The sequence below is a fragment of the Mus caroli genome, chromosome 1 (assembly GCF_900094665.2).
Source record: "Mus caroli chromosome 1, CAROLI_EIJ_v1.1, whole genome shotgun sequence".
NCBI lineage: Eukaryota > Metazoa > Chordata > Mammalia > Rodentia > Muridae > Mus > Mus caroli.
In genome coordinates, this window is record NC_034570.1 from 90,474,697 (window position 1) to 90,491,981 (window position 17,285).

At 39.0% G+C, this 17,285-nt stretch overlaps 1 protein-coding gene across 13 annotated transcripts in view; it reads right to left on the reverse strand.

The window, feature by feature from the left end:
- Positions 1 to 17,285, reverse strand: part of Pam (peptidylglycine alpha-amidating monooxygenase) — a 265,774-nt gene that overhangs the window by 95,799 nt on the left and 152,690 nt on the right. For all 13 annotated transcript variants that reach the window (XM_021177118.2, XM_029480198.1, XM_029480182.1 and 10 more), the window contains 3 exons: positions 11,699 to 11,786; positions 1,567 to 1,652; positions 169 to 252 (listed from right to left, as the gene is read on the reverse strand). In XM_021177118.2, coding sequence (XP_021032777.1) covers positions 169 to 252; positions 1,567 to 1,652; positions 11,699 to 11,786 — 258 coding nt within the window. The remainder of the gene's footprint in view (positions 1 to 168; positions 253 to 1,566; positions 1,653 to 11,698; positions 11,787 to 17,285) is intronic.

The window sequence follows — 17,285 nt, forward strand, 5'->3', positions numbered from 1 at the left end:
AAGCCAATTCCTTCAGTAGTTGCAAATGAAAACAACTAAAGGCAGCTGTCCCTGTTGGGCAGAGTCTATGGATAATTTTTCATTTTATTACACAGATAACTGAACATCTAGTTTAAGTTAAAAAAAAAGTATTTAACATTTCGCTCAGTTCTACATTCCTAAACGTACCTCGAAAAGCACTGATATCCCCATAGTGAACTTGAAGGACGAAGTATTTGCTTCCAGTTTCCCCTCCAACTCTGAATCCAACACCTAAATAATTACGAAACAAGGCAAACTGTCATTATAGACACTGATGCTTGGATGAGTTACAGTGGTAATTTTGGGCTGGTGCTCAGGAAACACACAGGAAATAAAATGGCTTATGCCATATAAAGTCAGAATATAGAACATGAAAGAACTCCATTGGCCAGAATATTTAACCAAAACTCGGAGAGTATTTAGTCATAGTTTCTAATTTAAACCATGGCCCCTGGTCTTTCAGCCAAACAGATCACTCACTCATTTTGAAAGGAGCAGTGGAACAGCATTCTGTTCCTGTTGACTATTTAGCACTCATACAAAAATATTCTATTTTTTGCTTAATAAATATTCATAAAAATTTATGTTTTCTAATTGATTATAGGGGATAGAATCTTAGGAGTATCTTAAAGTAACTATTTATCTTCCCAAATGACAACAGAGCCCTCAAAAGTGACAGAGAGGAAATGAGTTGCCAACTAGATCACAAAGTCCAGGTGTCTGTGAATGAATGGCCTTATTTTTTTATGGAGTTTGCTAACAATGTGTGTAAGACATACAGACATTCTTCTGTTCACAGGCCGAGAAAGGGCAACTGTTCTCACGAGAACACATCTATGTCAGACCTTCTGTGAGGTTTAGGCCTGTTGGTGGGTATATGGCAACCTGCAGAGACAATTCTCAGGTGATTCGGGGCAATGCAAAGTAGAGTTCAGAGTTCAGACAGTGGTGAGGACATGAGCTAGGGAGGGCAGACTGGCTGTATGAATCCGTAAACCATCTTCAGACCACATCACATGCATTCTGCAACAGAATCGGGCACTTTTTTCAATATTCTGAAGCATTTAGGCAATAAGAGAGAGTCTCTCAGACCTTGGAAGCTATCAACAGTTTTCAGGCAGAGTCAGAAAGGCAGCTAGGCTTGGCATTACATTAAATACCTAGGTCCCAGGGCTTTAAAATATATATATATATATATATATATATATATATATATATATATATATATATATACTGATGCTGAATCAGCAATTTATTTAATTTCTAGGGCTCTCTCGGTTCATAAAATATTCCTGCTGTCGAGAGCTGATGTGCCTCAGGCCAAAGGTGGCTTGAGGTATGCTTGATTATTTTCTAAGGTGATCCAAATTGTTGCGAGGGCAGACTACTTACCAAACAGGTAAAAGGAGAAAAAGTAGCCAGCTACCTTTCAGTCCAAAGTAGGTGAGAAACTGCAATACAGAACACTGGCAACCGTGTTTTTTAGAACGGACTATGAAAAGCTGATGCATGCCAGTTAGACTATCCAAGACACTTCAAACATACCTTTAGGGAGCCGGGTGGGGGGAGCATTTCTTGCCCAGGCATATAGAATATTGGCTTTATCTGTACAGGTTCCTTCATCACAAAACCTGAAAGAAAAAGTAGCCATAATGACTATATAGGTCGTGAAATCCATAAACTGTTCCATATTTGGGCAGGTATTTTAAAGTCAGACACATCAATATCTATTTATTGTATTCTTAGGCTTAACATCTGAAGTAAGGCTGGAGCGATTTCTGCACGGGCAAAGCACCTGAACAGGGAGGAACAAATCCTGTGTTGTGGATGCTCAGCCTGGACCTGGATACATCCTACATGAAATGCACTGTCTGCAATCAGGCAGGCAGCCCGACAAAACTCCAAACATGACACTGCACAAGCCAAGACTACTGCTGTGGATCCCTAGACGGAGACTGGGAAGAATGGCATCCATGTTTACTCTCTGGGGATTAAGGAAGTGATGTTGTCAATACATTTTTGGCTGCATCAACAATTGTGTGCCCTCAGGAGGATAAAGTATGTGCATACACTTTGGACCTTTGATTACACCACACTACACACACACACACACACACACACCACAGTGAACACAGGCTTGCATTTATACATCATTTCCTGTGGTACCAGCATCATTTAGTTTTCTGTTTCAGTTTTCTCTATAATGCGGGGATGTTTTCCTCTGTGAATCAAATGAGATACAAGTGGAAAGCTCTTTATAAATTAAGACACTATCCGATATAATGCACTATTTAATAAAACACTCAGTTTATAAAAACAGTTACCCAGTGAGGGTAGGCATGTACTGTGAGATGTTTGGTGAGGAGAGCTTCAAGCACAAAGCCCATCTTCTTTCCATCCCTGGACCACCTCACTGGACCACTTCTAACAGTTGTGCTTCTTGGATGTTTATCATCCCTTGAGAGCCCAGCAGCTCAAATATGGAAACCCCCTTGACAGGGCTATACTAGTGATGTACAGTATAACTTGCATAGCCAAGAACTCTGGTAGACCTAATTTAATATATGATAAGTTGATGGCAAATTGCATTGTTTCTAACAATATTATAACTCCCAGTTTTTTCCTGTCCTTGAATTATATTTGTTTAAAACATGGACAGGTTACATTATTTTTTTAAATGTGTTTATGTTTGTGTTTTGGAAAATTGGGGTCAAACAAGGTCAGAGGCAGGAAATAGAACCAATCATAAAGGTTGAAAAGTATCAAGAATGAAGACAAATACAGCTTTGTTGCCAGTAGCTGGCTCATAGAAAATGAGCGTCACCTGTGGTCTGGAGAGATTGGAAAGGCAGATTTTTGTTGCATCTTAAATGGGTTAGCGGCTGAGCCTACAGTCCTGGAAGAACATAGGTTACGTACATGGGAAGCACTGGAAAGTCCATCTATCCTTCAAACTCAAAGGCCGGAATTCTTGTTGGAGGTGGGAAAAGGATGCCAGTACAGATAGTGAGTACTATTATCTCTCAGAATTAAGAATGAGAAAGCCAGCACCAGGGGGTCCCAAATGCTATGCTTAGCAAACGTTCGCTTCGGTAAATCAGACTCCAGAGAGACTGTGTAATGTGCGCTGTAAAACACATCAACCAGTTGTTTCTTACTGTTCTTGTCAATTGCCATACACTAGACATGAAGGACCATTACCATGTGATAATTGTGTTTGGAACAAATGTTTATGACATTCCCATGCCAAATGTGTTCAAGGACTTAGGGTGTTGGACAGTGCCCAAAACTATAAACATTTCCTTGGCTTCTTTTGTATAATAGTTAAGAGAAACAAGGCTGTCAGATGTGATGGACTTTATACTTTACTCCCTGTGAGCTGTTAAAATGTAAAGCTTTGGGTGGCAGTTTTCATACCTTTCAACAAAGATCATAAATCTACAGGGGCCTAGCATCAGTGTGATGACAGTGGTAAGGTAATTATTTTCTCTGATATGGAAGTCAGGTTTTACTGTATGACTATATGGAAGCAGATGGACAGAAAACAGAGAACAATGGCTTAGTAAATATTTCTAGCTATACATTTGTGGCATTTGCTGGCTCAAAATGTTTCACATGCTTCCCAAAAATGAAAGTGAAATATTATATCCTGGAGCATAACACATAACTCATAAGACCTCTGCTCATGCCATGGTACTGTGCATTTTCTCGATTCTTGTTTCCACTACTCTCTTGGTCTGGGAGACTCTTTCCTAACTCTCTGCTTTAAGGCTGAGTTCTAGTTTTCCTTCCCAGGAACCCCATCACCAATTCCCCTTCTTTAATCACAGCACTGTACTAGACTGTATGCATCCAGGCAGTATAGTTTGCTTCTTTCATGTTTACATGTTCAGACATGTAAATAACTCAGCTGAGTACGATACTGCATTGTCACATATAAAATAAGAACTACTAGGTATGATAAAAGCAAAATATAAGCACCAGCATATTGAGTCATGACTTGCCTGGCTTCTCTTCACTGTCTTAGGAATACTTCGAATGTACTTTGAAACTAAGTCACTCAGTTCAAGCCAGTCCAAAGGTCACAGAACTAAGCCACAGTTGACAGCTCTGGCTGTCACACTTTCTTTCATCACAATTCATGACACTGATTTAGAGACAGAGAATATCCTAGGAAGATAAACTGTTATTGATACTGTCGTACCTGAAGATGCAATGTGTACAAGCAGTTCTAAAATCAAATTTCAGGGGGAAATCACAAAGTCAAACAATTTCACATCCTACCTTTGTCAGATCTACTAGAATAACAACTTCAAAAATAGATCTTGGGACTACAGAGTTGACTGAGTGGTTATGGACACACACTACTCTTCCAGAAAAACCTCAGTTTGTTTCCCAGCACACACATTGGGTTCACAACTACCCATAATTCCAGCTCGAAGGCACCTGACAAATTCTTCTGGCTTCCATGGACTCCTAAACACATACACACATATATACATACATACACACTCATCACAATAAAAATTAAAAAATAAATCTCAGCTTGTGGCTGGAGAGATGGCTCACTGGTCAAGAGTATTGACTATTTTTCCTAAGGATCTGAGTTTGGTCCCTAGCACACATGGCTTCTCATAATAGTTGTAAGTCCAGTTCTAGAGGATCTGACATTCTCTTCTTGCCTCTGTGGGCACTGCACACAGGCCCTGCTTGTACAGACATGCATGAAAGCAAAATACCCACACATAAAGTGATTGTTTTAAAATCTTGCCTTTATTAAAACATCTGCCATATGTATATGTATACACATACACATGTAAGTATATAAATGTATACACTTATACATGTATGTATATAAATGTATATATGTATATAAATGTATTAAATACATGACTAAGTAATGATGACTCACAGAAAGAGATCAGGATACTAAAAATAATCTTAAACCTCATGCATGAGAGAACTAAAGGAAGACAGTAAAATGGGCTGTCAGGAGAGATGAGTTTCACTGATGATAGAACCTAGTTGGCACAAAACAGTTTCACATTCTATAAATAAAACAATGGCCTTGCTAGCTTAAAGGGTAGGGCAACAATTAACATTTGAAATTAAGATGGTTCTGGATTCCTGGACTTAACTGGTAGAAGCCTTTTCACCTTTAATCCACAGGGGCCCTTTTGGAATGGCAGGAATACTTTCTGATTGTGCCGAGCTTCAAAGAGAGCAAGGCCGTCATGTTGGACCATCTATCTAAGTGACTGATAAAGCACTCATTGCTTATAATCTGCTAAAAGCTATTTGAAATCGAAGGTTGCTTGATCGAGATGGGCAATGACACCTTATCATCTCTTTTGGCTAAGATAATAAAGCCCAAATTGTCAGGTCCCGTTTGGCTTGGGGACGGTTAGTATGAACTGTCCATTTGACAGGGTCTGAATCGCCTTGGAAACAACTTCCAGGCACAAGTGTGTGGGTTAATTCCGCCTCTGGGTTCACCTGTGCAGAATTATTTTGATTAGGTGATTTGATGTGGTAAGAGTCATCTTTCCTGTCATTTGCACCCTCTCCCAGGTGGGGATCCTGGATTATATATAAAATGGATAAAATGAGCTGAAAGCCAGTATTCAACACTCTCTGCTTCTGACTATATAGACGTGATCTGACGTTTGCTTGACTTGTAAGTTGAAATGAATCCTTTCCCCTTGAGTTGCTTTTGTAAGGGAATTGTATTACAGCAACAGGAAAAGAAACCAATACAGGTAGACCTTAAATTCAAACTGTAATACATTAGCTGTCTAGCAACCATAGCCAGAAAAATTAACAGAGGTTTTTTTTGAAACAATGTAATAAATACTGTGGGTAGGATATTATTACCTTTTGAAATTGCACTGGTTCTAGTTAAAAATTCAAATATCATTAACTGGTGCCTTATAACCAATACAGGACTGTTGCAAATTCAGATAATCCCATGGGAACTTCAGTAGTTCTGTAGGAATTATACATTCCCACAGTAAATCAAAGAACACCTAGCCAGAAAACTAAATAAGTTTGGTAGTGGTTTGACGAACAGCATCATAGGAACTACCCCTGTCACCGCCCACATCCCAATGAGAGGGGCAATAACATTTGTAAGGACAGAGGGTATGCAGCACAATTCTCAGTCCAAAAAAGCCCATCTCTTCTATGGAGGCAGCACACTGAGCACGCTATGCCCAGCTTTTACGAGGGCAACTGTCCAATCTGTAAGGTAACATGAGCAAGGTTAGGTGGTTTAATCCTAGCACGCAAGAGATGGAGGAAAAAAATAAGTTCCAGGTCATCAAGGAGTACAGACCCTTTCTAAATAAAATGCATAATAAATAAAGGGAAGCCAGTTCACTCTAGTCCAGCAGAAGCTGTGACAAAACACTGCCCTTAAATGCACAGCATATGATGCCCAAAATGAAGGGTGGTATGGGATTTGGAGGCTTGCTATTTTTGTTATGTGGAAATGCGTGCTCTATTTGTTGAATTTTTAGAAGTTTCTTAAGGAGGAAGAGACAAAGAAAGTACTGCAGAAAATACTTTGACTGTTGCTATGGAGTGTGCGAGGATGAGCATCCAGGATGCAGAAAACCTGCAAAGGCAGCATGCACACACCCTGCTCTCAATCAGGAGGATCAGGAGGCAAGCAGCAAAGCTGTGGCCTTATCTGGGAAGCATCATCACTAGGATAAGCCATTTAAATGAGTAACGGAGGGGAGTGTTACACACAGGCATACATATGCTCTAGTAATGTTCTCTCTTCCCTCCTGCTCCCATCATCATCCATAACCCTGTGGAGCCTGTGGCATTTAAAGAGACACAGCAGGTGGCTAATAAATAGAAGCAGTTGAAAGGGATTTAAGCTAATTCTTCAGAGGATGGTGAGGCACTCTACTGCTTTGGTTTTGAGAATGATGCTAAGTTAGAGCAGCTGGAAATGGCCTCCTTTAGAGAGGACTGGGATTCTCCCTTTTTAAAAAAACATCAAACAGCTTGTAGCAGCTCTCTTTGATTTTTCAAGTTGAGCTGGTCATAAGTGTCACTAGGAATAGTTTTAAAATAAAAAATTAATTATAAGAACTAAAAATAGTTTCAGCTATGTACAGACAACCATACTGCGGCACATGGCTGGTGATACATTTAAAGTCCACTAACTCTAACAGCCTAACCATCTTGGTATTTTTTTCCAGTTTATGTTATTCTGTATTTTTGTCATAATGGTGTTTTGGGTCATTGAAACAATTTAACTGATACACAAACAAAATAAAAATGTTTGTATTAGTGTGGTGCCATGAAATAGTCAATGCATCCCCTTGAACATTCAAAACATTTATTAAACTTTTGAAACAAACCCCTCATCTTCTTGAAGTATTCAGCACATAATTAGTATCTGTAGTCACTGTTCTTTTCACTAGCATCCCGATTCACCCAATACTTTGAAGGAAAAGAATCTCAGTTTGCCCTAAGTTGTTTAAGCACCAAAATCTGCACTCAGCAGAACAGAAATTGTAGAACCCTACAATCACAAATTCTAAAAAAGTAAAATAATATTAATAAAAAAAAAGCACTCCAGGGCCCAGGGGCAGCTTGGCAGTCAAGAGACCTTCCTGCTCTTACGAAGAATCTCAATTTGGTTCGCTTCCCATTACCTAAGTGGCAACTCACAGGCCTCGTAATAGTTCCAGGGACTCCAACACTCTCTTCTGGCTTTGGGGGTACCATGCATGAACACAGCCCATATACATGCATGTAAGGGAACTCAGGCATACCATGTAAAATAAAAATAGATCAATCTTTTCAAAAGTACTTCAAAACTATTACCCTAAATGTCAAATAATTCATCTAAATAAAAATCATAATTTTCCCCCCAAATCTTGAAACTCTTGGTGAATAACTACTTACTGATTCAAATAGCATATGAAGATGCAATAATGCATTCCTAGGAAGGAACACTGGGAACTGTATTTTCCAAGAGACTCTGATTGGCTAGTAACTAGTAGAGTTACATACATTTAAATTCAGCAGAGTTTATAAGCTGCATTTTCGTTTTATCCCTAAAAGAGCGCTGGAGATATGGCAAGTAGCGGAGCACTTGTTTAGGCGCAAATTCAGCCAACAAATCTGCTGCGCCTAAATGTTGGAGCTCACGCATAGTCCAGCAAACCATTCTACTGTTCCCTTCGCTCCTGCCTTCCGTCATCCCTCACCACTGGTCTCTAGATGTGGTTAATTGTCTTTTGCATGAACAGACAGCAACCAGGGATGTTAGGTTACATCTGACAGGTACCGCTGCCTTCTTGGGTCACCAGAGAGGCCGCTCCATCAGCTGGTCCCTATTTGCATCCTCCTGAGGTATGTTAATTTGGAATTGAGCATGAGACCCACTCGAACTATAAAGAGACCACCCCACAGTATATTAAAAGGTTCACATCAATGTATGCAATTTAAGTGCACATGCATATAATTAACTAGACACATTAACAGTGTGAGCAGCTAATTTGGAACGAGACACAACAGACTCGAATGCGTTGTGGAAGGGAAAAAAAACTTTAAAATTAAAATGACTGCATAATGAAAACTGCTTCATGCTGTGTCTACTGTTTTCATGTAAACTTAATATAACTGTAAATATATTTTAATGAACAGTAGAACGAGGCAATTACCGAGAGCAAAGGAGGGCAGCTCCGCACTGAAACATCAGAGCAGCTCTTTGCCTCCGTATCGTAAGTGCTGCCTCAAGACAGGGGGTGAGTTATAACTTCATAATTTCAGGGAAAAAATGCTTTCTATATTAAAGATGCATGCCTTTTTGCCAACGAGCTGGGAGTGAAAGCAAAAACTCACGGGAAAAAGGCATGGGGAAAGGTGGACAGAAGGAGATCGCACTAGCACGAAGAAAACAAGAAATCTAAGCTTGACTGGTAAAAAAAAAAATAATATTATGCATTTACACACTGTCAAAATAGATTTGTGCTCCCCGAAGAGTTTTCTAGATCATAAACGGGTTACTGATATTATTAAGTATCAATAATCAGTACAGCTATCCCAGTGAGAAGTATGTGTGAGAGTTGCAGTCTTTATTTAAACATCTTCTATTTTGGAAGAATCAAATGCTAGATTTACAATCTAAAATGAACATGATTAATCTTGTTACTCAAAGAATACAGAACTTTCCACAGTGGCATATTTTTGCCACTAGTTGGGAGGAAAGGAAGGCAAGTGTTGAGAAAGCCTCCACAGGCTCTGCTGCTGCCCTTGCAAAGCAGTGGGGGGGCAGGCGGTAAAATGTCCTTTGAAGCAACCTAGAAGTGTTCAGCCCGTGAAGTGCCATGAATTCTAATTTTTTAAAGAGAGAAATGGGCCCTGCCAAATACTGGAGAGAAGAATCTATATTAACGTTAACTGGAATGCAAGGCTCGACTGTAAAGCCAAAGCGAGTAGAGCAGCAGCCTTGCTTAATGCCTGCCTTCTACTTTGCATATTGAACGGCTCCTATATCTACTTCCAAACGTTAAATGAAGACTTTGGGCTTGGCTAAAAGAAGATGAATAATAGCATCAATTATTTTCCTTATTTTATGGCTTCACAGCCAATTATTACAAATCTATAGATGAAAAGGGAACGTGCTACCAAGCAAGTAGCTTCAATTACATTTAAAATGATGTGGACTCAGCATTACACAAAATCCTAATTACTCATCGGCGCAATGCACAGCAGATATGTGCTTGAGGTGAGCCAACCTATGCACATAGTCATCACACCTTCCTCAGCTGACTCCTGGAAGGTATGTAATGCACACTTACAGAATTATGGAACTGTCAGCATAAGCGGGGTTTATGAGCGGCTGAGCACATATCTAAAGTCAATAAACCTAATAAGCTCAATATCCAACACACAGCATCTGGCTGTGGGCTTGATACTTTTTCACTTCTGTCTCATTGTCTTTCAAACACTAATTTTAGCAAGACAACATACAGAGACACAGAAATCATCCCACAATTCCACTTTCACTGGCATTTCCTTTGATGGCAACCTCCTCCCCAAACTTTAAACCCTTTGGCAGAATACATAAAGTTTCTATAAAAGTAGAGTTTCAAAATAGTACATTTAAGAGTACCAATAAATATCTAAAGTGCAGAAACAATGTGATGGTTTTGATATTCCTCTGGGATGAAAAGAGCAAACAGAACTCTTGCCTATATAATTTTTAACAGTTTGGATCCTCCTAGCTTTTAAGTGCTGTTGGGCTTTTTCTTTCTTCCCAGGCAAGGTGAAGCCAAAGCACATTTAAAGATCTTACGTTCCTTCCAGCTCTTTTAATCACTCTGCAAACTAAAAGACTATATTGCTGGTTGCAGAAGGGACATTTTTTAAGCCTACAAAATAAAGGATGTGATTTGTTGAATAAGACTCAGAAAAGACTGTCAAAGAACAATCTTTTAATGGAGATTTTTTATTTACAAAAATTTATGAAAGAGATAAAACAATAACGTTGATACCAAAGGGTATTAACTGTGATTTGCTGATTACATTTTTATATAAACCTAGTCACGTGAGGTTGGTTCCTATGTGATATGCCCATTACATCAAATAACGTAAGCCTATTAACAAATGCTTTGATGGCACTTGGTCTATGGAGATTTCCACTAATTGCCCCATGCTTTTCCCAGTTTCAAATACATATTGCAATTGTTTATTATAAAAATGACTAGAAAGCAGTTGCTGCAAGCCTCTCATCACACTAATGAATATTAGGATACACTGAGAAGTTGCTCTACATGATTATGTAGGAGCAGGATACCAAAACAATTTGCTTCATGGTGCATGGCATGACATGCCGGTCATTCTGGACTGCTAAATATTTGACAATGGTCCCACGTGTCAGTGAAAAGCAGGAAGCTTAGAATATATTGGAATTTTTTTCAGATTTCACAGATCTTCAGTGACACTGAAGAACACAATGAAAGGGGGAATTTCAAGACATAATAATTATAGAATACGTTTCTGGGTGTAGAAAACACATTCATCATTGAACTGCCCCCACACCGTCCTCTGCCACTCTAGAATAGACATTTAAGAACGGTTTATTGATTCGTCATGGCACAATAGAAAGCTCAAAGAAATGATTAAAATCATCCCCCAAACTGTAATAGTTACTTAAATAAACATTGGAAAATATGGTTAAATTGAAAATATTTGGACTTTGAAATCAGACATATTAATGTATGGCTTGTGTCCAGATAGCTGATCCTTTGAATATAATTAGTACACCTGAGCTTCTGGCTTCTTGTCTGTAAAACATAGAAATGCTTGCTTTAAAGAGGCAGTAGGATAAATAAAATGATGCCTACAGATAACTTCACACAGCCAATGGGACCAAAAAACCTTGGATGAACAGAACTGCAGTGTTTTTTGGGTGGAAATGTGAATTGGGCAAAAACTTATGTCAGAATATCAATAATCTAAATTCACTTTGTATAAGCATTTAATCAGTGACTAAGACTGATACTGAACAGGGGACTAAATAATTACGATAACCACAGGATGTCATTGAGCACGGTTATGTGCCTACTGTCACCTGTAAAATCCTTACATAAATACACGTGGTACCCATAAAAGCACAGGTTTCTACTGCGAGCCTGCCAATCCTTACCAGTAACTCCCAGTGGATGAGGGCATGTTGCATCCAAACAGCAGCATATGGTGGACAGTGTCCATGCTGGCCCGAGGCTTGAAGTCAACTGTCAGGAGAAAACAATACACAAATGTGAATACAAGCTATATGCATAAGTGGCAATGTCAGAGGAGACCACATCTTTCAACAGCTCGAATATCTATTTAAAAATATGCTTTGATGCTTTCATGATAAAATGCCCTGATATCTTAAGGTGAGTATGAATTAATAATTTGATTTAGGAATACAGTAAACTATTGTGTATGAAAAAAGAAAATATTAATTAACAGGCTAGTGATGACTGCTATTAACACACACACACACACACATTTAAAAATGAACTGTCCCTTTTAATGTGGTGAATGCATTATAAGGGTATGATGTGAAAGCGCCAGGCTATTTATTCACAATAGATTTCCTTCCCACTTTAAGCAGAGTGCTGTGTACCAGAAAACATTGCACAATGATGCAGTAAAGCAGAAGTCACAGCGAGTGGTCAAAACATGAGCAGAAGGATTCACAACATATCTATATCACCTTAAATCACAATGGCAGTCATTGAGCACATGGAGTGCATGCATATATGCCTGTGCATGTGGTGGGGGGAGAGAGAGAGAGAGAGAGAGAGAGAGAGAGAGAGAGAGAGAGAGAGAGAGAGAGAGAGAGGAGAAGAGGGAGGGGGGAGGGAAGAGAGAGAGAGAAAGAGATTTCCCCAGAAAGGAAAATGTATGTGCAAATGTATCTTTAGAAAAACAGAAGTGGAATTCTATCCTCTGTGAACCCAGTGCACTTGTGAAAAATACTAACACCTATTAGCAACCCAATCCTCCTTTCCTCCCCAAACCAGTGTGGAAGATACTACAATAAGCAAAAACCAATGCAGAACACAGAAGTAAATTTCATGGTTGTATCAGCAATGGTTGATATTAAGCTTAGCCTCCTTTCATGGATGGGATTTTTGTCCCCTTTTGTCCTCACTGAAAGTGCTACCTGTGATGTAGATATATGAAATATATCTGCATATTTTTCTAATTATATCTCAGAGTACAGTTCACTGCAAACTGAAATGAAAAAAATACCTCCAGCTTTAAAAACAAGTTTATGTGTCTCTGGGACATTCAAAAATGCTAATCTAGTATCATGCGTGTCTTAAGGCACCTTTTGCCCACTTTTGTCTGGCTCCTTAGACAAAATTAATAAAGCATCATTTGTTGTTCAAAAGCATAGTGAGACATGAGTACTATTAAATGGAAACATTCTATATCCAATTGTGGTATGGGACTTGTGGAGATGGCAATTCAGCAAGCATGCTCTCTGCCAACCTAACCTGCAGTTTTCACAGCAAACCAGAAGCTTTTCAGTTACTGCACTGAAAATAAGAACTTAGAGCTCAAATGCCACCGCTTATGAAGCTAACAAAGAGGATGCCTGGAAGACAGACTTACTATAACCTGAGGATCTGTTTTCTCAAACAAAGAAGACAGTGGACCAAGGAGATGGACGCTGCTTTGGAAGTAGAGTAAACTGAAAGTTACAACAGCTAATAATTCATAGAAACTCAAAATTTGTTAGCAAGAGAAGAGGGAAAAGCATGTGACAGTCACTTCACTGTGACATCTGTCAACCCATGAATCACCAGCATCAATTCAGCTGATTTGGTTGGCTAGGTGTGTATCCACTTCCTCCCTCTCTGCTACTGCTGAGGCTGCTTCCTCTAGAATAAAGGAGGACCAGTCTTTGCTCAAGAGTATATGAGTAACTTGGTCCCTTGCTAGAACCTCCAAAGAATCATTCAAGGTCCATTTTTAATTTTTATTTATGTGTGTCTGTGTAAATAGGACACACATTTTCAATTGCAGACAAAGATCAGTAGTTACAGTCACAGGTGGTTGTAAACTGTCCCATTGTGGGCGCTCAGAATGGAACTCAGATCCTCGGAAAGAACAAGAAGTGTTCCTCACTGTTGACCCATTTCTCCAGCCTCCACTATTGTGCTTAACCTCCAATTAAAAAAAATGTAAGTGTGGAAATCTGTAAGTGGCTTCCCCTGGGATCTTGTATAACTTCATCTCGATAGATGATCTTTTGAGGTGGTACATAAGTGGTACATAAGAAAGTGTGTCAAAATGGGTTTTCACGATAGATGGTGAGACTCTCCCCTTGACTACAAAGAATGGCAGAAAGTCCCTGTGTCTGAGCAGATTTCCTACCATTGAATCAATGCTAGAATTTGGGTGTGACACTTGGGGATATGGGTGGAGGGGGTAGGGATGGGAAGAGAGAGAGAGAGAGAGAGAGAGAGAGAGAGAGAGAGAGAGAATATGTATTCCATTTGGGAGTCAGTCACTCTCACTCAGATTATCTATGGAACTGTGGGGTGGACAGAAGTTGGAACCTTGGAGAAGGTTCAGGACAAAGGAACAAAGAAAACCCTGAACTGTCAGGATTCCTTTAGAAAACATCAGTTGGATTGTTTTATATTAATGCTGTGAGGTTTCAGTGGAGAAACAAAGCAAAAAACTTTTTTTTTGGAGAAAAAGGTAAGCTATCAATAATTTTATAAAGGGATTCAGATGAGAGAGATTGTTCATGAAGGCAAAAGTAAGTCATTTCTTGCCTTTTGCAAGGAGAGAGAGAGAGAGAACATGCCTAGGTGTCTGCTTAGACACAAGGACTTTCTGCCATTCTTTGTAGTCAAGGGGAGACTCTCACCATCTATCTTGAAAACCCATTTTGACACACTTTCTTATGTACCACTTATTTGTTTTACATCAAACCTTGACTAGATAGAAGTTTGATTTTGCTTCTGAAATGAGAAAAATCCATCGTTAAGCAGTGGCAAAAGAAAATCCCACCGTTTCCACTCATAAAAATATTTATTCTAAAACAAATACCTCCTCCCCCCAAAAATACTTATTCTTCTTAACTCATATCATCCTTCAGGAATAAAAAAATGTAATTTAAATGCCAAAGAAATTATACATACAAGGTAAAACAAGATGTTAGCTATCTTTTTTTCAAATCCTAATGAAAAATATATCTATGTATTTTTTATAATTATATCTCAGAGTACAACTCATTGCAAACTGAAATGAAAAATATGTCTAGCTTTAAAAAAAAAGTTGTACTAAAATGTAAATCTACAGCAAACACTGGGTGACTTAAAATAACAGTGCTTAGAAATTCCATTTAAATGTGACCAGTAGGCAAAGAGAGTTTGACAGGTCGTTTCCTGGGCTAGTTTGATTCCTACTTCTTATAAAAATACTGAGGCTCCAACCCTTGTGAACAGGATTAAAGTACACTGAACAGAAGCCATGCATGTGGCTTTGGAGATCTCAACAGAGCAAGAAACAAAATTTACAAAAGTAAAACCATATCTTAAAAGAAATCACTCCATTCCTTCTAATCCTCTGATGTCTTATCATTTACCAAAGAAAGAAAAGGATCCCAGGGAGAAGGAGTTGGGAGCTAATAACAAAAGCACTCCCATGTGACTGTACTGTTCTGGCAGGCAGGATAAACAAAGCTGTGTAGGAGTGACAGCTTGCTCAGACCTCAGCCTTCCGAGAGTACAAAGAAGTGTTATAGCTTGCCAGCTAGCACCTGCCATCAGTCCTCCAGGTGGGCAGAAAGATAGCAGTGGCTTACTTGGAAAAGATGCTAACAGTTAAGATCACTTGATGCATATGTCCAGAGAAAATTGCATAGGTCAAGCCCCGGGAATTAAGCCCCTTTGAAGGAAGAAGCAGTCACTCAGAAACATCAATGTAAGGCAAGAGGCGACAGTGAAAATATACAGGTTGGAGGACTCCCCAGTCGGTGATGCCACCCAAAATGAAAGGCAACAGTATGAGTAGGAAGAACATAAGAGGAAGACAGACAAAGAGTTCTATTTCTGGAGCTCTAAGCAAAGTCTGTTCCAGGGGCATGATGTTCTAGGGATCTGTGGCCTCCTTTAGCTAGCGGCAGACTACAATCAGGGCCATCGACATGTCTAAGGCTGTGACCCAGGAGACATTTTCATTGAACACTTGGTTCTCTCTCCATATTTCCTTTCCAAGTGGATTTGCAGGTCTTGGTCTACATGTCAAACTGGATATATCAAATTCATGATGTGGAAAGACTGAAGAACAAACTCAGCCTCGTGGAGGAACCAGCGACCTGGAAGATATCCACGTGCATACAAAGAACCCTGTTACAAACAGAAATGGCTATCTCACCCTTTTTAGCTAAGTACAGGAATTGGAGGAAAAACACCAATTGAACACATGTGCACACATAGGTGCATGTGTGTGAGTACATGCATGTGCATGTGTGTAAAAATGGTGAGATACTTGTTCTTAAGTCTGTTCCTATTTCTTCACAGTGGAATTATTCTGTATAAATAAATGGCTTCTTTAGTAGAGCATGGATATTACCAGATGCTGTCAAATAATTTTTTTAATGGTACTGTTCAGCCTGTGTTATATTTGTTGTTAAAATAATGTCAGCTTGGGTTTTAGTCCAGCGGTAGAAGGCTTGCTTACCACAGATGATCCTAATTACAGCTACTCTTATGTAGTGGAATATATTCTACTGTGACTGCACACTCCGGTTTTGATTAACTACTCTTAGTAAATTTTAGATTTCCTTGATCTTTTAACTTTACTGGTTAAAATAATGTTTCTTTGAAAACATAATTTCTAAAGATAAAATTGAGATTTTTTTTCTACTTGCCCTATTAAACAATTCCTAAAACTCAATGCTATATTATATATATATATATATATATATATATATATATTTTTTTTTTTTTTTTTTTTCTGGATGAGGTGTAGCCAGCGAAAACATGGAGTGGCTTTTGACTAAGTCTGCATACATGATAAAGAACAGTAATAGTAGAGGTTGGTCAGCAGCCAAAGGCATTCTGCTAAGCCTGAAAGATTGAGTTTGATCCCTAGAATGCATTTGGTTAAAGGAGAACTCCCAGAAGTTGTCCTCTGACCTCCAAATATGATGGCATCTGCCCCCTCAAAAAAAGTAAAAAAATTAAAATGATTTACTATATTAATATCCTAGCCATTCAAGCCATACTCAACAGGACTGGGAAAGTGTACCGCCTATGAAACTGAATAATACAATTATTGGGGAAAAAAAGTCCTCAGTTCTTAATATCACTCCCATAAGCATTTCTTCATATCTACAGAATAAAGATTATAATGGAAGATAGTAATGTTCTGAATTGTAATTTAAATGTGGGATAAACCTTAATGCTCATAATATTGCAATTGAGAAAAAATACAACTGTAAAAATGCAAGCATTCTAGTCCATTGCCAGTGTGTGAGAAGCCTGAAGCGTACTCCATCATCTTCCAACAGCTGCCCCACAGCACAGGGCAATCCTGCACTAAAGGACCTTCTATTTGAGTTGTTAAAACATCCCAATGGAGAAGCTAGATAAAGTACCCAAGGAGCTAAAGGGATCCACAACCCTATAGTTGGAACAACATGATGAACTAACCAGCACCCCAGAGCTCTTGTCTCTAGCTGCATATGTATCGAAAGATGGCCTAGTCGGCCATCA